The 20476-nt window shown below is 36.9% G+C and overlaps 2 protein-coding genes across 2 annotated transcripts; both read left to right on the forward strand.

Annotated features, from left to right (window-relative positions):
- The first annotated feature begins 154 nt into the window (after nt 1-154).
- Nucleotides 155-10305, forward strand: adam8a (ADAM metallopeptidase domain 8a). Its single transcript, XM_044136053.1, has 25 exons — nt 155-235; nt 436-548; nt 646-719; nt 863-941; nt 1461-1537; nt 2232-2448; nt 2833-2910; nt 3013-3081; nt 3402-3571; nt 3670-3751; nt 3867-4009; nt 4228-4405; nt 4490-4579; nt 4751-4946; nt 5037-5118; nt 5202-5382; nt 5476-5562; nt 6343-6427; nt 6728-6839; nt 6923-7121; nt 7321-7368; nt 8139-8195; nt 8316-8366; nt 8455-8535; nt 8854-10305. The coding sequence occupies exons 1-25, from the start codon at nt 163-165 to the stop codon at nt 8896-8898; spliced, it is 2667 nt and encodes an 888-aa protein (XP_043991988.1). The 5' UTR covers nt 155-162; the 3' UTR covers nt 8899-10305.
- A 61-nt stretch (nt 10306-10366) lies between these two features.
- Nucleotides 10367-15007, forward strand: spef1 (sperm flagellar 1). The gene is made up of 7 exons (XM_044136087.1): nt 10367-10552; nt 10671-10782; nt 11847-11991; nt 12103-12136; nt 14105-14177; nt 14308-14413; nt 14770-15007. Exons 1-7 carry the CDS (start codon nt 10426-10428, stop codon nt 14863-14865), a joined length of 693 nt encoding a protein of 230 aa, XP_043992022.1. The 5' UTR covers nt 10367-10425; the 3' UTR covers nt 14866-15007.
- Nucleotides 15008-20476: the final 5469 nt, after the last annotated feature.

Below are 20476 nucleotides of genomic sequence, written 5' to 3' on the forward strand. Positions count from 1 at the left end.
TACTTTTTCGCATCAAAATAATAGAAGAAACACGAAAAAAAGAAAAACGGCTCAGTACTTTTGGCTGACCTGGGAGGTCAGTTTAAGACGTTAATTTCCAGGATATTACATATCAAATGGGCGGAGAACTGAAGACGTTTCCTCTGAGCTTGAAAGCTGACAATGACAGAGTCCGTCCAACAGAGCAACATGACACATTCTGGCTATTTAATATGGATTTTCATCTCCTCATGTGGTAAGCAAAATGTCTTTCTTTGTTTCTTATATTCTTTGTGTTTTTTTATTCTTTCTTTCTTTTCTTCGCTCTTTCTTTCTTTCTTTCCTTATTTTGTTCTTTCTTCCTTTCTTCCTATTTTCTTTCTTCCTTTCTTTCTAATTTTCGTTCTTTCTTTTCTTCCATTATAAATCTGTAAAAACCATCTCTGATACTCGTAGGTATACTTGCTGGTAATGTGAAGAATTTGCCTCATGTGATAAAGTACCAAACAGCGACACCTCAGAGGTTGCGGGGTATGCCTCTTCCAAACGATGTTGCTGCTGCACACAAGGTAACAAACTTTACATCCTATCCAACAAGTACCTTTTAAAAAGTTCTCATCTTGCGCTAAACACACTGTTTTTTCCACTTTGGGTGATTTTATGAAGAACTACCCAGATGTAGTTCAATACTCTGTTAGTATTGCTGGGAAAAACCACACTCTGCACCTGGAGAAGAACAAGTAAGAATACTCTAAATCTCTCTAAGTCATTTCTTTTTTTTTTCTTTTTTTTTTGTGTGTTGTTGTTGTTGTTGCTGTTGTTCTTCTACTTCTTCTTCTTAAATCCATTACTATTATTTATTTATATATTGTCACCTTTTCAGAGGTCTTGTAGGGAAAAGTTTTACTGTGACCTACAATTCTGATCTGGGTACCCAGGTTTCAACTACCTCCAACCATGAGGTAAGTCCATTTCCTGTTTGCTATTGGCATTTTATTTGGCAAACTTGAATTATGGCACAAAGTACTTATTTTGGCTTGGCTTAATAAGCAGCAGAAAATTATGCAACACTCTACAGACAGAGAGAGAAGGAAAAAGAGAGAGAGAGTTTGGCCTGGCACTGAATTCTGTCACAGCTTGTCTCTGCTAAATATAAGAGAAAGCCTTTTTATCAAAGGCAGATCCTTGACTGTTCTTACAATTCTAGGCCACACTGGTCTGTACATCCCAAACCTTCTTCTTTCACAATCATCTTTATTGTTACAAAGAAATCAGATGACATATACATTTCTCATCATCAAAGTTCCGCATTGTGAGGAAGGGATATTTTTTCAGTAAAGGAACTGACATATTTGTACATTTCCTGTCTTACCCCAATGTTATGACTCGTTCACATGGAATAACATCACATTTTCTAGCAGAGTTTATTGTTTTTTATTTAATAATTCTTCAACATTAATAGGCACTCAATTAATTTTTAGGTCCACTGCTTCTACCATGGACACGTTGTAGGAGTGGAGGACTCCTCTGCCAGCATTGGGTTGTGCTCAGGAATGAAGTGAGTAAAATGTTGTTCTTAGATCTTAGCAGCACCAGATGTCTGCTTAAGGAGGGGCAGCAGTGGCACATTGGTCAGAGTGTCCAATTCAACGTGAAGAATGGATTCTCAAGACATCCTGCGACATGAAAATGCTTACGTTTGCATGTCTCCATATGAGATCAATTAATTAGTTTGTTTATGTATTTATGTCCCCTCCCCCCATTTTCTATTTTTTAATGCAAATGAAAACTAGATATGGGCACACAATAACAAAAAAAATAGTTAGAGCTGGAAATTTAAAAAAAAATTTATTTCATTTTTTGTTTAAAAGCTTGAAAAAAAACCCAGCTTCTAATGTTTTTCTTTTGTCATAATAAATGTGATGAGTGGGATTCCTTGAGTTTCTGCACCTTAACTCTTATAACCAGAATTATTTGCAAACAACCGAGTTGGTCTTTTTTATGAATGGAGAGGAGAAAAAGTACTAGCCTTCTATTAGCTTGCTAACCAGCAGCACACAGCAACAGGTGGGGGAGAGGCAAGTCTGCAGCACTCTGTGGTCTGTAAACACAGATAGAGTACTTTTTCTGGGATCTCATTAGGCTCAGGGCTATAGAAAAGTAAAAATCTAAGCAATGGCTGTCACATTGCATTATTTTAGTCATGCCAAGTTAGATTTGCAGTACTTCATCCTTCTTGCTCTCTTCTACAGAGGGTTCATTGCTCTCCAAGACCAGATGTACCTCATTGAACCCCTGCCTGGTGAGACGACGGGACAGCAGGATGGAGCTCACAGTGACGACGATCTGCATGCCGTTTACAACTACAAACACCTGAGGAGGAAGAGGAGCTCCTGTTCCCATGGAAACACAACCACTTTCTATGACCATGGAGCTCGTCCGTCTGGACTATTCCAGCTTGGCAGTCTGGTGAGGACGCCGCACAAACACATTCACAGATTATGTGGATTTACACAGCTAATAATTCATGGTGCAGACAGCTTCAGACATTGTGCATCTTTCAAGCGCATAAAAAAAGAAAAATATTACAAGGAACATTCAATAAAACTCATGCAGATAAAATAATCTGAAACCAGAAAATTATCCTTTTACAAAGATCACAGAAATCTGACAAAAAAAATAACAACAACAAAAAAACTTTTGGCTTTTTCTGCATTTGCACCAAGAGTATGTTGTTTCATTATAAATCCTGGGGTGGGGGAAAGAAAAAATAAGTAACTTAAGTAATTAAATGCAAAAAATATTACAGTTATCATTGTTTTATTCATGTTTTCTATGTTTTATGTCACTTAGAAAAGCAGAGCCCAGACCAAAGACCATAAAGGCAAACCCAGGACTGTGGAACTGGCAGTAGTGGTGGATAATACAGAGGTTTGATTAATTTTATTCTTTGACTCAATATTACAGATTTCTATTAGTGAAAATATGGAAGGAGATAGTTGTTTGCAAAACGTGTTTGAATTCTTTTCCTAGTACAAGAAGTTTGGTAGCATGAAGGCAGTGGAGGCCAGAGTGCTTGAAGTAGCAAACCATGTGGACAAGGTATGTTTGTTTCAGTGTAACAAAAAGATAACAACTTTTGGTCTTTTATACATCTCTACTTTTAGATTGGGAAAATGTGCAGGAAAGTGTTCTCATATTTTATTAATTAATGACTAAAATATAACTAGAAGTAAAAGTTCTCTCACTACCATTAACTGCGAGTCTTCACACCCAAGTTGAAAACATTCACACATATCCCCTCAGCAGCGACTTTCTGTTACTTCTGCGTCTCGTTGCATTAAGTGTTTGGACACACGTTCACATTTGGTAAAACTCACGATGATTTGTGAATCACTGTAGGTTCTACTCTGTTGTTGCAGTTGTATCGCCCTGTGGGTGTTCGGGTGATGTTGGTCGGCCTGCATGTGTGGTCATACAAAGATGAGATCGAGATCAGCACCAACCCTGAGGTCACTCTTGGTCGATTTCTTGAGTGGCGTCAGCGGCACCTCCTGCCAAGGACCAGACACGACAACGCACAGTTCATCACGTAAGATGCTATGAATTAAAAATTCCAGTAAAAAGAACTGATGTTTGCACTGCTAGACTGTTTACCTTAATATACTCCCTCCCCTCTTCTTCGATCAGGGGTGTGGACTTTGAGGGCTCCACTGTCGGATTAGCTAACACTAACGCAATGTGCACCTCGAACTCTGGAGCTGTCAATGAGGTAATAAATTATAACATGCTGAAAAAGAATTCGTTTTGTAAAAATTTTGAAAATTAAGTGATTAAAGAATTCTAGGGTATCAGTGCTACATACCAAACTGTATTTATCTTCACAGGATCATAACACCAATTCAATTGGAGTGGCCTCCACCATAGCACATGAGATGGGTCACAATCTAGGTTTGTCCCATGATACAGAGAACTGTGTCTGCGGCTCTCAGGCATCAAAGAAAGGCTGCATCATGGCTGAAAGTGTTGGGTAAGCTCAAACAAGCCTAGCAAAATAATTTATATCCCCTTAACTTTTTCAAATGCGATTTTATGTGATAATTCAAGTCAGCATCGTGAATTTTTTTTGAGTGAATGAGAAGTTAAGCAGGTAAAGCTAGTTTCACTTTATACCCTATATCTTCAATACTTTAGTGTGGAAATAAAGCCTTTTCTATCGATTTTTATATTTAATTTCTCTTTCCATAGCCTCGTGTATCCCAAGCAGTTCAGCAGCTGCAGTCAACAGCAGCTCAGCAGGTTCCTGGAGGAGATCAATCCTGCTTGTCTGCTTAATATTCCTTCCACCGATCGCATCTATGGAGGCCCAGTATGTGGAAATGCCTTCTTAGAGCCTGGAGAGGAGTGTGACTGTGGAACTGTGGAGGTTTGTTCACACTCAATAGGTAGACGTTTGCGTCTTGCATGAAAGCACACGCAGGAAGCTGATTTGCAATTTTTGTCTTGACAGGAATGCAAGAATCCCTGCTGCAACGCAACAACCTGCAAACTGAATGCAGGAGCTCAGTGCGCAGAAGGACAGTGCTGCCACAAATGCCAAGTAAGTACTACTCACTGAGCCTACTACTTGCTAGATGAGGAATCAGACTGATGCTAATTATGTAACTGTATATCTAGACTCAGAATGACTATTCCGTCTGGCAGGTTTTGTGTGAGTGGATGTATTTGACTAGTCATTATATCACCATCTGTGTTTCTGTCCGCACTACAGCTGAAGCCGACAGGCAGCATCTGCCGCCCAAAAGCCGGAGACTGTGACCTCGCAGAATACTGCACGGGCCTTTCTGCTGCCTGTCCCACTGATGCATTCACCCAAAACGGCCAGCAGTGCAACCATGGAAGAGGATACTGCTACAACGGACAGTGTCCATCTCGGCAAGATCACTGCAAGAGACTTTGGGGACCAGGTGAAATACTTCTTTTAGTTTGTTTTATGAGTTATTTTGTCAATATTTTAACACTTCCCTTACTGTCTGCCTTTTCATGGATCTGTTTAGATGCTGAAGTCGCAATAGATGCTTGCTTCTATCAGTATGGAACCTGCAGAAGGACGCTGTTCAATCAAAAATGTTCCAGTCGGTATGTAACTAAAAGCCACATTGAAGAAAATGTTTTATGCAATCTTTCGTTGAGTATTTATTGTGGTTGCTTTGGGGTTTCAGAGATCAATCTTGTGGAAAGCTTTTCTGTTCTGGAGGACGGGACTTTCCCATAACATCCAGGAAGTCCCTTTACAAAGTAGGAAACAAAATAAATTGCAACGAGGCAACCATGAACCCAGAAGACAACTACCCATCCGATCTGGGCATGGTGCCTACTGGTACCAAGTGTGGCAACAATATGGTGAGATAATAGTTTTTATGGTTAAAATAAAAAAAAAAAAACCCTGTCATAACAACCCCATGGAACCTAATGTCTTTGTAATGTTTCTATCAGGTATGCTACAATCAAAAATGTGAAGATATCAAAAGCATTAAAGCATATGGAACAAATGACTGCTCGTCCAAATGTAACAACCATGGGGTGAGTGCCTATGTAAAACTGTCAAGGTCATAAACCACAGAGCTATGCCATCTGTCATTTTCCCAGGCTTTCCTTTGTAACCCGAGCGTCAGTGCACAGCGCAGTGGCCACACTTACAAACATAGTGAAAGCAAAGCCTGCAGGTCCAATCAATTGGGTTTAGGGATTATTTCAGGGAAGGGGAGTAGGAGCTGTTTTTTGATTGCAGTAGCTGGGAGACTTAAAATGCCACCCTACGTAGGAATTTAAAAGCAATGCATGGTAAAGCTTTCTGACAGCAGTTATGTTAGATGCTGCAATTTGTATTACAATTCTGACCAGCATTGTCTCTCTGATGTACACGAGTGCCAGCCATTTCTCGTAAAAACTTAATATTATGGCGCCTTGGAGTTATTATGCAAGTCTCAGTTTTCTCCACAGAACCAGTCTGTATTTACCTCCTGAGGGTTTAACTGCACTACAGCGATCTGACACAACCCTCAAACTCTTTTGACCCGCATTTAAATAGTCATCTTATAATAAGACTGTTGTTTGCATTTTATAAATGAAAAGATTTTCTGCTGGTGAACTTTCCTTTAAATCTAAGATTCAGATCTGCCTGTGTGTTTTTTCATGAAGCTCACCCATGTCTCTTGGATAGTTTATCTTTGTTGTAAAAATATAAAGCTATGCATGTTAAAAATGTCTTTTGGCTCCTGCCTTAATACATCGAGGAGGTATTATGCCCTTTAAAGTCCTGTGAAAGCACAGTTACACAGCTAATTGTGGGATATCTGATAGGTATGCAACCATGAGAGTAAATGTCACTGCGATCCAGGCTGGGCTCCGCCTTTCTGTGCTGTACAGCAGTCAGAGCAGACTGAAGGTATTGTTATGTTTTTCTACCCCATGTGAATCTGCCTCCTTAAAATCCTTGACCTTTTTAGGACTCTGATTTACACATGACTGTTTCTTACATGATTTAATATTCATAGAATCTAAAATAGTCTGTCTGACCTCATGAGCAAAAACAAACGGTGAATTAATTCAATTTCCCCCATTAGTCCACACAAATGACATTACTTTGAATTTTTGTCTCCAGGACAGATGATGTATGTTGTTTCTCATACCCCATCATAACCGGTTGTGTATTTGTGTGTGTGTGTGTGTGTGTGTGTGTGTCTAGAGTCAGGCCTGGCTATTGTCATTGTGTCAGTGATCATTGGCTTAATTCTCCTGCTGGTCATTCTTATTGGGAGTTTGACGTGCTTCATCAGAAAAAGGACACCGACAAAAAGGTGAGACAGCAGTTTACCTCTTTAAGTTAGCTTTACTTGACACTTATGTCTTTAATTTGTTCTCATTTGTGTTTTGTTTATAGGTTTCTTCCTGTGACCTCAGGACAATCCAACCCAGTGTTTCAGTCAAGCACCAGGAGTGGCAGCTCTCGCCTCGGGTCCGCTCACATCAGCCAACCTACATTTGTGGAGTCGTCTGTTTCTCAGCCCTGTAAACCTCTGTTCTCTGCTGCTGTCAAACCACAGACTGGAGCTCTGAAGCCCTGTAGAGCAGCTCCAGCGGTAAGCCCAAAGCCTCAACACCCAGCTGCAGTTACACCCCGAGACTGCATGTGTTTTGACTTACATCGTCTATGATACATCACACTGAATATTACCATTAGTGGTTATGGGTATAAATTTAGGGCTGCCAACTGAGGCCAAAGGGAAACATACTAATGGTTTTACTTCTTTTCCTTCTCCAATTTTCTTCCATTTTCAGCCTCCAGAGAAGGAACCAGTTGCATCTCATTTATCAAAGGTTCACCAGGTAATCGAGATTCTCTTTTTGCTCTTTTGTATTTTGTCAATTATAGTCATGGACCAGGTTTCTGCACCAATATATGCCAAATGGCTAACATAATGTCATTCCTGCTGCTTAAAGCCCTTTAATTGAGATGGTGAGCATGTTGCAGAAACTAAAATAACAGCATTATGTTTCATTCTTTTTAAATTAACTCTGATTTTAAAAAGTTGGAAAATTATGAGAAACAGGTGTTTATCTGCACACCACCTAGACAAATAACCCAACTAATTTGCCCCTTATTCACCTTTAGTGTTAATTTACAGAGAGCAGGTTAACAAAAAAGGAAGAAAAGCTTCACAATACGTGTATTTAATTCATATGTAGTTCGAGCCAGGATGTTTAACTTGCACCAATTAAGAATAAAATAATAAAATTATTCAGCCACATCACAGGAAAATTAGCCTAGTAAATCTCTATTCATAGAGAAATATATATAAAAATGTATCTGATAAAATTCAACATTATTATGTTCTGCAACCTAACAAATCAAAATAGTAAACAAATATTACATATATTATTATTGCTACTGAAACTATTAGAATGCTAGATTTTTGTGAATATTTAATGCTTTTCCTGTTTTAAATAAAATGAACTAGATAATGTTAGACACTTGCTTAATTTATTTTTATTTAAATACCTTAAACACTGCAAAGCCATGATTGTTGTGATGTAGGACAATTTATATTTTCTGCCCCTCTGATGTTGCAAGAGTTAAATAAATGTTTCTTTTATAGGTTGCAAGGACATTTATGCAGCCACCAAATGTTTCAAAGTTGCCAATTTATTCTGAGGTGAATCAACACAATAGCATTTCGAAGTATTAATTGCCAAATATATCTGATTGCCCAGAAAAATGAGTGAGACAATAGTTTCAGTTTCCTGAGGTTGTCTTTTGTGGTTGTTTTTGACAGAATAAGCCCCTGCCACCTTCTAGACCACTACCCCCACTTGCATCAAAACCAGTAAGTGATGTTGCAAGTCCTCTTATCTACATTCAGGAATTTCATTGTTCTTGTATTTAGTTTTAATAATTAATGTTCTGCCCCTAAGAACATGAAGCCAAAACCTCCACTGCCTCCACTGAAGCCGAAGCCCTCTCCAGTCCAGTCCACCCTGCCACATTCTCAGCTGGTATGTAATCACAAAGCAGACAGAGTGATTAAGACTTTCCAACCTCTGACATAGCTGCTACTGCCATCCAGACATCCCTAAATGTTATAAAAGGCATTCACGTTTATATAGAGATCTGTGGCTTTTGGCATTGCCCCAGCATAGCAGTGTAATGAATAAGCAGCGGCTCTCTGTTGGAGTCGTCTGGGGGCTTAATAACTGGGACTGCTGCTCTGTGAATTAAACAGGAGGGCATGTTTGGATAAAGAAGACTGAAGGCCGTTTATCTAAACTGAGTGTGTTAACTGTTTATTCGTGTGTTGTTGTTTTTTTGTTCAGCTTGGAAGGAGAGCTCCCTTGATGCCCCCCAGCAGGCCGAGATGACAGTGGGAATAATTCACACTGTTGTAAATACTGAAATTCTCTGGCAGAGATGCTGAGGGACCAATAAGATCCTCTTTGGAGACGTTCATCTGTTTTACATGTGGGGAAAAGACCCACAGGGAGATCTGTAATGAAACCAGGAATGCTACAGTCACCCCGTCGATGACCTGTTATCTGCGTCCTGCTCATGCCAGTCTTCAACTGGAGCAATGTTTGACAAAACTTAGCTTAAGTGCTTAATGGATGACAAATGGCGCTGCTGCTATGATGATGACAGATTTAGTATTATAGGGAAATTATTCACTGTGTTGGGTTTTTCCCAGCTTTTGTAAGTCGCCTGCACTATCAATGTCTTTGTTTACACATACTTTGGTTGAGACTAGATTTCCTAAGCATGGTTGCACATATTCTGTTTTCAGAAGCTTGGAAAAGATGTTAATCTGCATAGTTAGATAAAAAAAAATATCTAAAAACTGTTGCAACATCTCTGGAGATAATGAGGGATGTTATAAGATAAAAAGAACAAAATATGTGTGTACAGGGAAATAAATGATCTGGTTCTTCATGTTTCATGTACATGACTGCATTTCTGGTACATGATCTAAACTGAGAGGAAATGTTACAAAGGATGTAAACACTCTCTGGTGTACTAAATTGGTAGTTAGTTCTAATTTGGTTCAGGTACTTTTACACTTTACTTAAATAATAATATGAGTCACAGAGACACCCTGGCTGAAGAGAATAATAAAACCTGTCAAAACGCCTCTGGCAGATTTTACATCAAGCAGAAGTTTACATCATTTTGTGTTTAATTTTTATGTATCTTTTCTCTTCTTTTTCCTTTTCTTATGTTTTATATTTTTAAGGAATTGTTTGATTTGGCCCACTATTAACCGATTTATTGGTCATTTATGTAATTTTTTGTACTTTTGATTCTGTTTGTGGGCTTTTATGGTTGTTTTATATTTCAAATGGTCACTTTAATGTCTATTTATGTTTTTATTACTGAGAGTGGTTGGCGTGTGGCTACCCAATGAATGCTTTTTGAGCATTACTCAAAATTGTTTTTCCCTATTCTTTTATTTTTATTTGTTGTTTTATGATCTTTTGACATTTCATCCTGGTATTTGTGTCTATCATGTGGGTTTTATATTACAGCATCAGCAGAGGCGTTATAGCTCCACAAGCTGCTCTGTAATGTACCATTCAGCACTATGATTGGCACTCTATCAATTGTATAGCTTTTCACTATAATTTCAGTTTCTATTTTTTCTTTAAATCAAAATTAATAGATATATCTTGCGTCATGATTGTAATCCTTAAATATATTTTGCAAATGTCTGCAACCACGGTGATGGAAAGATTGTGCCTTCATTTGTATTCCGTTTAAATAAATCACTCAAACTATTTGTTCTTTCCTGTTTTCATTCGGAAGCCATTTGTTTTGGTTCAAAAGCGGTTACCTAGCAACCTCTAAAACAAACACAATAGCAGACAGCTAACGAGCTACTTGTTTTACGCTCGGAGATGTGTATTGTTCTGGGAATGGATCGTTTACTTAGCGAGAAGGAAGAACGAGATACACTTGCATGGCTAGATAAAATACCTTTCTCCAGACACAAAAAACACATCAGCAGGGACTTCAGTGATGGAGGTAGATCTTGTCTTGTGTCTTTAAATGCTAGCTGATTGTTTACTCAATTTGTCCATGTCAGTTTGTGTTTTTATTTACGTGGGTACTCTGTGTATCTACATGCTGGACTCTCCTGCAGTGATGGTTGCAGAGGTTGTTCAGCATTATTTCCCAAAAATTGTTGACATTCACAACTATGTCACTTCCTGCAAAACGCAGCAGAAACTCGGCAACTGGAACCTTCTCAACAAGTAAGACGATCCGCAGCTTTGTATTTTATTACATCTGATTCCAAGGAATTATATCTGGTATTCTTCTATCAGGGCCCCGGAGAAGGTATATCTAAAAACACTTTTTAACAAATTTTTTAAACGTCTTGGATCATTATATTGTAAAAAGAAATTCCCAGTAACAGCAAGTTTTAGTTTATTAGTAGTGACCACAAGATTAGTATCACAAACTGATGTCTCAATGTTTATGGTACTATTCACAGTGACAAGGTTCACAGAACAATTGGCCCACAGCACCATAGATTACCCATCATTTATTCTTGTTATGTAGAAACATTTGTGGTGTGTTTGATGCTGAAAAGCAAAATCTTCCCATACTAACCAAAGCACACAGTTATAGTTGTCCCATAAGCTTTTAGGAAATCCAGCACCATCAGGCTTGTCATTGCAGGACAAAAAAGGTTTTTCTAAACAACTGGTTATTTAAAAAAGAACAAGTCAACCATCTTTGTTTTAAATTATTCATTTATTTTTAAATCTTTTGCTTTTTTTCTCACTGTACATAGTAGAAATGTGAAGTTGTCTCCTTGTTAACCCTGGGGACCAGTGGCTAAAACAAAATGGCCTTTGTCATGTATATGAAGCTGGAATTTATTTATCATTGATTAAATTGTTCATTGATCCTCTGATCAAATCAAAAACATTAGGCATGAATATAAAATTTTAAATATGTTTTATGAGATGATAGAAATGTCTTCAAAAGTGAAAAAACAAGTTTAACCTATTTTTACAAATGATAAAAAAATGACAGAGAGATTGGTCTACAGTTATTGGACTGGTATTCTATGCAGTGCAAATATTAAGCTAAATCTTTTTTCTTGGCCTTTTCACCAAGTCATCAGAAAACACCAACATACACTCACTCACCCACATCCTGGTAACTGGAGTTACACAAAGCCAAGTACAAATTTATGAGCCCCTACTGTAAACATAGCTGTCCATGTGGGCTCATTAGTAAATTGCATGCCGTTTGCTTTTCACTTATTTTTTCTGTAGTAGAAACATTTGTTTCTCTGTATGGTCAGGAGGGTGTTTTCCAAGCTGGACTTTTATGTCTCAGAGGAAACGGTGAAGAAGATTGTTTCAAGCACTCCTGGTGTGGTGCTGCCAGTGATGTTTTTCCTCAAGGAGAAGATAGAGAATAAACTGGCACAAGCAACACAAACACGAGTTTGTATTTGCACATAAAAACTTTCAGTCACATTTTGTCGAAAACTTGAATGTGGAAACGAATATAAATTTCTGTGATCTGACTATTTTTTTTATCTCCTTCCTACGTAGCATTACTTTCGGAGCCAGGAGAAACCGTTTTCAGGTACTATCTTAAATCTTCTACTCCATCATTAATGTGGTTTTCAAGGGAGCAATTCATCACAACACAGTGATGAAGAAAAATTACAAAACTATCATAAGGTTGATGACAAAAATGTAATTACACAATCTAAAGTGCTGATTTCAAGCAAAGTGTGATGACTCTGCTGACTTCCTGAATGGCATGTATGCAGGATTTAAAACATTAATGGGGTATGTGGTGGAAAATGTTAGATGACAATGCTCAAAATGTTTCTACTTTAGTCTTTTTGGTCTGAAAAGTGTAATTTTAGACTTTCTAATGTGGTGCTATACTCAGCTTAACTCAAGTTTCTTTATAGAGCTCTTGTAAAAACAATGGAAGTTGACCAAATGGCTGGACAAACCAATAAATGCAAACGTTACAATTGCAAACAAAGCAATAATCGTTAAAAGCAGTGTTTACTCTTCACAAATGATGTGGCTAAATGAAGTAGAAAAAAAATACCTTTAAAAATATATCAGTAAAGAATAATATTTGGAGTCCAACTCAGGCTTAAACACATGTTTTACAGATTTTAAACTAACAAGACATTTGTTAAATTTAAGTATTCATAATAAATTATATTTTATTTGCTCCTTTTAAACATCAGTAAAATCTACTTCACTCTCTGTATTCAGGCTCTAAAGATGTAAAAGCATGGCATACTCTCTCCAGATCTTTCCAGATAACCTGAATCTGAGTTGGTAAAAGCTTGACATAATGACAGAGGTCACCTACTTATCAAATTTAAAACCCCTATCAAAAGTCACGCTAGAGGTTTTGACATCTGAAAAGAGAAAATGATAAAAAAAAAGGTACTTGAGACAGAATGTAGGTGGACCTGAACAAAATTTAAAAAAATTGCTTTTACTTTGACTTAGGAGGTTACTGCTCAACATTTGTTTGGACATTGTCAAAATAAATTGCTAAAATTGTTAGAATGTTATTTATAGACTCAAGCGGAAATAAAATATGTAAAAAAAGACCATATTGTGACCCCCTGGGTCACAAAAAGGAAAACTCCCAGTATAAAAACTAAACACACTATAGATTTTAGTGTCTATATTTTACATGACAATTCAAATAAAACCACTTAACTTATTATGCTGATAAAATAAACATCTCCTCACTAGTCTGTCGTCACTAGTGATCACAAATCACCCTGTGAAATAAAGTAAGAAAAAGTTTTGCAACAAAAAAACATTTCCTAGAAAAAAGAAATCTGTAAATAATGAAAAATATGGAAAGAGAAGGGAAATATGATTTTAAAATAGTAGATATGAAAACAAAAAAAAATCAAGATTAAGAAAAATATAAATTTTAAGAGGTTTTTATGTTGAGCTGACAAATCATTACAATCTGTTTTTCAAATGCCTTTCTGTGTTTCTACAAACTCTTTACCAACTTCCATCACTGCTGTTTCGAGCACTATTGTGATTTTTAAATCTATTGTCTTGCCAATCCTGAGATCACTGGTCGTCCTGACAGCCCCCCTCTTAAAGCAGCTGCCTGCTTTGAAGACATCAGACCTAATGTCTGATTAGAAAACACCACAGCACGATGGTGTGAATTGGGGATATGGGTCTCTTCCGTTTCCTACACTTGGTTTGTCCCAGTAAGCTCACTCTGTGAAGCTGACCTCAGACCACTGCCCCCTCCCTTTTGTACTCTCTCGCTTTCCTCTTTCATCTGCACCCATCCTCTATCAGCAAGGGGGGCTCCGGTCTCCTTATCAGCTCCTAACATCCAGATGGTTCTTATCAAGCAGTGAGAGCTCAGCACTGTTGACTGGAAAACAGATTTTCTCTCTCTGTCCTCTTATCTGACATTCCTTTTTATTCCTCATTTATTTGCTAACCTCTTTGCTTTCAGTTATTATGCTCACCAGATTTGTCAAATTGAATCTCTTAAGATTTCTTTGCTTTTGTTCTGTGTTTTGTTTTTTGTTAGATGTGGAAATTCAACAGGCTGAAGCAAGAATTATGGCTCAACTGGCAGAGATGAAGATTACAGAGCCAACAGAGTATGTGAAAACAGTTACTTTAAAATGAACCTAAAAGTTTTTGTTTTCAAAAAATCAGCTGCTCTACTTTTAACCAACCAACCATTAGAAAAAAAGCAACGTTTGACTTGCTCATTTTTATATCACAAAGGAAACCGCAGCAACTGATGTTTTTCCCAGAGATGAGCCGTTTAACAATGCGGCAAGTCATGCTGGAAAAAGAACTTCAGGTCGAGGAACTTCAGGATATTCTTAAGGTACACTCATGCAAGCTCACTTCAATTCAAACTGCTGACCGGTGAAACATCTGCATAAACATCCATCTTCCTTTATAATGCTCGGTGTGAGGGGAAGCTTGCTCATGTTGCTGCGCGAGTGTGTTGATGTGTGTGTGTGATGTGTCACACCCTGTGTCAGCAGCAGTTCATGAGTCACCACCGGCTCAGAGGATATAAACCTTTTTTTTTCTTTTACCGCATCTGTTTAAAAAGGAAAAAAAAGAAAGCAGAATGATGACCTACATTTGAAATTTCTCCTTCTGGTTCATGCCTCTTTAGCTAAACAATCTCCGCATTGACATTTTTTCTCTCTCTCTCTGTTTTCATGTACTTAGATCCTTCAGGTAAAAGTGAACAAGTTGGAGGAGCTGATTCAATTGAAGGACAAGCGTATTGAACATCTGACATCTTCCAGAGGTGTACAAGCCTAAACTACAGCTACCCGGTTAAAAAGGAACTCGCATTCACACACAGATCTGGGATTTTGCTGTCTTCTTTTCTTCTAGAATTCTTTGTGCAGAAAACCTTGGAGTTCAGTCACTGCAGTTTTTCTGGAATATATTCTAAAAATATTGAAGATGAGGGACTATCAATATGTTAATTAATTTGTTTTAAATAAGGAACAACTACATGACCATCTTTTGTTTTATTCTGAATTATTGTAAGCACATTTGGCTCTAAATTTTGCTAAATTATATTTTGAAAATATAGAAGTTAATAGATATATGCAAAAATTATTTGCTCTCTTATAAATATCTTTATTTTAATTCATTTCTTCCCATTACCATTTAAAAACATTCAGTATGAGACAATAACCTTAGGAAATCCAAAATGAAGTTTCCAAATAACGATTTAATTTCTTTAAAAAAAACATATCCAAATAATCTGACCACTTGTCCTAAAATTAAAATACTAAAACTTTTTATGTAACTGGCAGTTAGTCATATTATGTTGCTGCAGTCCCATTAATTCTGCATTATTGAGAGATTTGGACAGAAAAGCTCAATTTAAGGTCAATTTGAATAACTCTATTTTCTCTCTGAGGGGCAACTTCCAAAAGTTCTTGCCACAGCATCTCCACCAGATTTAAGTCTGGACTTTGACTAGGCAACTTTAAATCCTACTCTTTGGTTTTGTCTGACTGTTTTTATGCCATTCAGACTAAGACTTTCTGATCAGCTTTGGACCATTGTGCGTCCCACTGATTTGCTTAAGCTAATGGTCACAAACTGATGGCTGGACATTCTCCCTCCAGATTTTCTGATTGAAAGTATCATCTGTTCTTTTTCATGGAAATGTAGATGTTTTTTGAGAAACTGAGTCAAGCCTTTCTGTTCTTCTTGGTCAGCAGTGGTTTTGGCCTTGGGAGTCTCCCATAAATGCCATTTTTTCAGTTTTCATCTTATTATTAAATTGAGCTTGAGTCAGGCAAATAAGGCCTTCAGTGCTTTAGATGTAATTCTGTGTTGTTTTGTGAGCTTCTGATCAGTCTTCAGAAAGTTCACTACTCTATGTTTTCTCCATTTGTTTATGGTGGTCCTCATTATGAAGAGTCAAAGCAATCTTTTCCAGATTCTTGCAGTAATTTATTTCTATGTAATTTCACCCTGGATGTGTGAACAAGCAGTTCTTGAACTTTTGACAGGAAAGCAAACTAGTTGCAGCTGTTGGTTTGTCTGAGTCATTTTCTAATTAAACTGACACTTTCAAGAAAACAGTATGTAAGTGTGAAAATGATCCAAAGATAGAACACAGTTCTTACTGACATCCTTTTTTCAGTTCAGTGATGAATTTTCAGAATGAATCAGTTCAATGATCAGAGATGACCAAATATAGTCAAGTGTTCCTCATCCTGCAGTCTAAAAACAAACAGTTCTTTCAATTGAAAAATGTGGTTTATTTTCTTTTTTGATGGATTTTATCCAACTAACATTATATTAGAAAGTCAGGTTAGCTTTTGAGCTTCACTGTAGAATGTGAAATATCATACCATGATAAACCATTGAAATATTTATGTACCGTATGACAGTTAGTTAAATACATAACTATTAGTTCTGATTTGTGTGTGTTTGAATCAGTGTCATTACTGACAGCATCTAATAATCAATCTGATTTGCTGGTATTAGTAAATAACACACGAGGGTCCGTTGGAGATTCTCCCATCTTCTGAAGTAAAAACAGAAAATAAATAGCAATTTTTAGTATGTTAGCTATACAAAATTTTAAAATAAAAGGAAAATCATGATAGAATGCTTATATTTGCAACAAACATTCCTACTACTGATAAAATTATATAACATATCTATTACTGTATATTAAATGTATTTTCTAGAACATTTATACACCATTGAAGTTTTTGATACAGACTCAAGAAAAGAGAATAAACACCCCGAAGTTGTTATTTTCAGTATTAATAATAATATTAAAAATAATATTTATAATAACATTTAATATTATTTTTAATATTAAAAATAACAACTTGATACATCCTGTATCAAGGAACACCTTGATATCCAACTGTTCCTTGATATCCAACTGTTCCTTGATACAGGGGTAATGTTATTAAATACAGGGGTAATTGTTAGATTAATTATGTTTTGTTATCATTCTTACATTAGCAGTTTTACTAGTTTTGTTTTCTTTCATAGGTTTAGTATTCACAGCCCAGAGAGGAGGAATTTGTTAAGATGAAACTTGCTTTTTCCCTAAACCTTGAAGCTGCAGTTGTTTCTTATCTTGGGATACTTTCTAAATGGCCTGTGTGTAGAATGTTAGTTTCTGTATTCTTTTCTTTCTTTTTCTGTTCATGATAACCTTCCCTCCACATTCCATTCCTGCTCTGTTTTGTAATAAAAGACCAGTTCTGATGCAGAGAGTCAGAACGCATGGTAAACACCTTTGGAGTTGTGGTTTGCTGTGTTTTCTCCTTTTGCAAAAGACTTGATTGAAAACTAAAACGTTGTCTGTGGTTGTCTTTTATGAAGGTTTGAAAAATACCTATCAGTAATATTTTTACCCCTGTATTAAGGTCCCTTAATCAAGGAACACCAGAATCACAAGCTGATAATATCCGGTTGAATAGTTTTGCTAGCTTTGTGATTCACAATTGTGTAGGTGGATGGTTACACAGCCACTCATATAGCTCACAAATTACAATTTTAAAATGTTAATTCATAAAAGTGATCAGTTGTGCTCCTTTAGTTTCCACAATATAATTGTTTCATGACTAGAAGTGAAGAAAAGTGCAGTAGTTTTGTTAACAGCCTGCTGACAATCGGTGAGCAGAAACAGGTGAGGGAGGGGTGAGGGAGGGGTAATGGTGCGCTATTCTATGTAGATATTATGAGAATTTAAGCAGTTTTGAAGTTGCAGTATATTCAAATATGTACTGATTAGCAGCTTTTATGTATTTATCATCTGCCAAATGTTCTAAAAGAATCAATTAAGTATTTTCACATATTACTATGGTGTTGCTGCAACTGTACAGAAAGTAAGTAAACACCTCTGAACAGAAAATTTGATTTAAAACACCCCTCTGCCCCTCCCAAAAAAAAAAAAAAAAAAAAAACTTGAAAAATACAAATGTACAAATGTATATTCACAGATCACACAGAAGATCTCTGATCTGATGTCACCAGAGACACATGTACTTAGAGGTTTGTTTTTTGGGAGGATGAATTTGATCTCAATTAAATAACATTTCAAAACAAAATAAACTTACCAGGTCATATTCTAAATCTGACAAATTTAGATTGTAGCTACATGTAGTTTGACTGGTTGAAAAAAGATGAGCTAGTAGCTTTAATCAGGTTTCCAGGTTACAATACTTGGTTTGTATGAAATGATATCATTTTCCCAAAAGAAGGCAAACACATTTTCACAGTGTTGAAGAGTAAGGAGGGGGGGCTTAGATAATAATCAGCCACACACACAAAAAGTAAATTGTAGAGCAGTCTTGAGTAATGTTTTGATAATTATCACAGAAACAGAAAGGAGCTCCATTAGTGAGGGATCCTGGGAAAACGTAACAACACACACAGGAGAAGAATGTGAGAAAAATCAGCCGAACAGAGCAACCATTGAAAGTGCAGTTTACTGCGGATGATTCACACTGATATCACACTGCTTTCTCAGGGCTGGATTTGGTCTGAGATGAGGGGCCACACCCTCATGTAACTGGGGAAGGGCATGCTGGAAAGTGCCAAGGTTTGTTTTATCTTATAGGATATGACTTGGGTAGATCGGGGACAAAAGGAAGGAAAGAAAAGTGACATTTCAGAGCGGAAGCTGAAACAACCCCTCAGAGCTCTGAGAGAAAAACACGGATATCAAATAAGTAGACCACCCAAATGAATTAGCACAGCCTGTCGGACAGACAAACAAACCTTCAGTGGAGCAACAAACCAAATAGGAAGTTTATTCACATTTACTCCACTTACAGACTGGATTTCTCTCAGGAAAAAATAAATAGGGAGCAAACAAGAGTTAACCACAATCCCTGAGGAAGCAAGGACTCATGATTTGATTGTTAAAGGATGCCAGAGACCTCCAGAGGGCCCGAGAGGAAGCCATCACTCATCAAGCTGTTCAAAATACTTATGTTTTATGAAATATATCTATACGTGATGAGTCACAGTAAAGAGTACTGTGTGACAGTTAAATTTCAATGGATATAAAACACTGTACACTAAGATGCAAGTTTTTGATAACATTTTGTCTTTTAAGCTTTTATTTGACTTCCATACATGTGACCATATGTTTATATATGGTCACATGTGTATGTTAGTCATATGTGACTATTTCTGTGGATAATGTGGGGTTGTGAGGACCACTGCTCCTTGTGGTGACATTTTCTTGGTCTCCATGAGGAGAAATGGTTTTTGACTAGGGGTTGTGGGTCAGTGATAGTTAGGTTGAGGGTTAAGGTAAAAGTTAGGCTGTAGAAAATGAATGGAAGTCAATGTAAAGTCCCCCTAATGAAAACACAACTGTGTGTGTTTTCCTTAATATCAAAGGAGGATTCAATGCAGCATTTATGGGTGTATATGCAACCTGATCATTGCAACGTTTTTCCAATTTTTCTCTTTATCAGTTTTTCAGATAAATTGTGCAGGCTGTATGTCATATTTAGAGTAAGGAAAAGTCCTAAAATAGTTATTCTGGTGTCATTCGTTACATTACATAAACATCCCATTTTGACAGAAGTGTGTAAGCCGTTTCCGCACACATAAACCTTTTGCGGTTTATATGTGCATAAACTGCATAAGGTCACAGTTTTTTCTTGATAATGCAGCAACAATCAATAACACCTAGGGATATTTTATCTTCATGTTTTATTGTAGATGAGTCAGAGATTTGTCCCAGTTAGTCTTTGTGAAAATTATTTATGGCTAAGCTGTTTTTCTCCCCTGATGCATCTCAAATGTACAGATGCTTAAAAAAATAAAACACATTGGCCACACTTTAAAGGATGAGTCAGTTTTTATTTACAGCTCCTTAAAACGTGACTGTCGGACAATGTTAATACTCATGTTCATTGCTTTTTGTCCTCCACAAATTAGAGGGGACACACTACTCACCGAGCTGCTATTTGACAGCTTTTTACAGAATTGTGATGTAAGATGCTAATTTATGATCAAACTCTCATCTGTGGTATTTTACAGATTTAGTTAAATAATAGGAATGCACTGTGCTTCTGTGAAAGCTTTGAAACAAACTATTTAAAACCAATAACTAGATTCCAAAGAAGCTGATGTAGGAAAATGAAAGGGGATCAAAAAGGAGCTAATAATCAGCAAACATTTAAAAAGCTTAAAGAACTACTAAAGATCTCAAAATAAAGACTTTTTAGTGTTTTAAGCAGGATTTACTGGCCAATGACGCAAATTGAAGTCGGCCAATGTTACAGGCTTAGTCACTTATTTTACCATAAAGTCCAGTCAGGCAACATGCAGCACTGAGAGAAACTGGACAAATAAAAAATTATAGAATAAATCATGGTTTTGTCCATGTGTGCTTCTGATTTTAAAAGAGGTTATGAAG

This window comes from Gambusia affinis, linkage group LG13, assembly GCF_019740435.1.
Source record: "Gambusia affinis linkage group LG13, SWU_Gaff_1.0, whole genome shotgun sequence".
NCBI lineage: Eukaryota > Metazoa > Chordata > Actinopteri > Cyprinodontiformes > Poeciliidae > Gambusia > Gambusia affinis.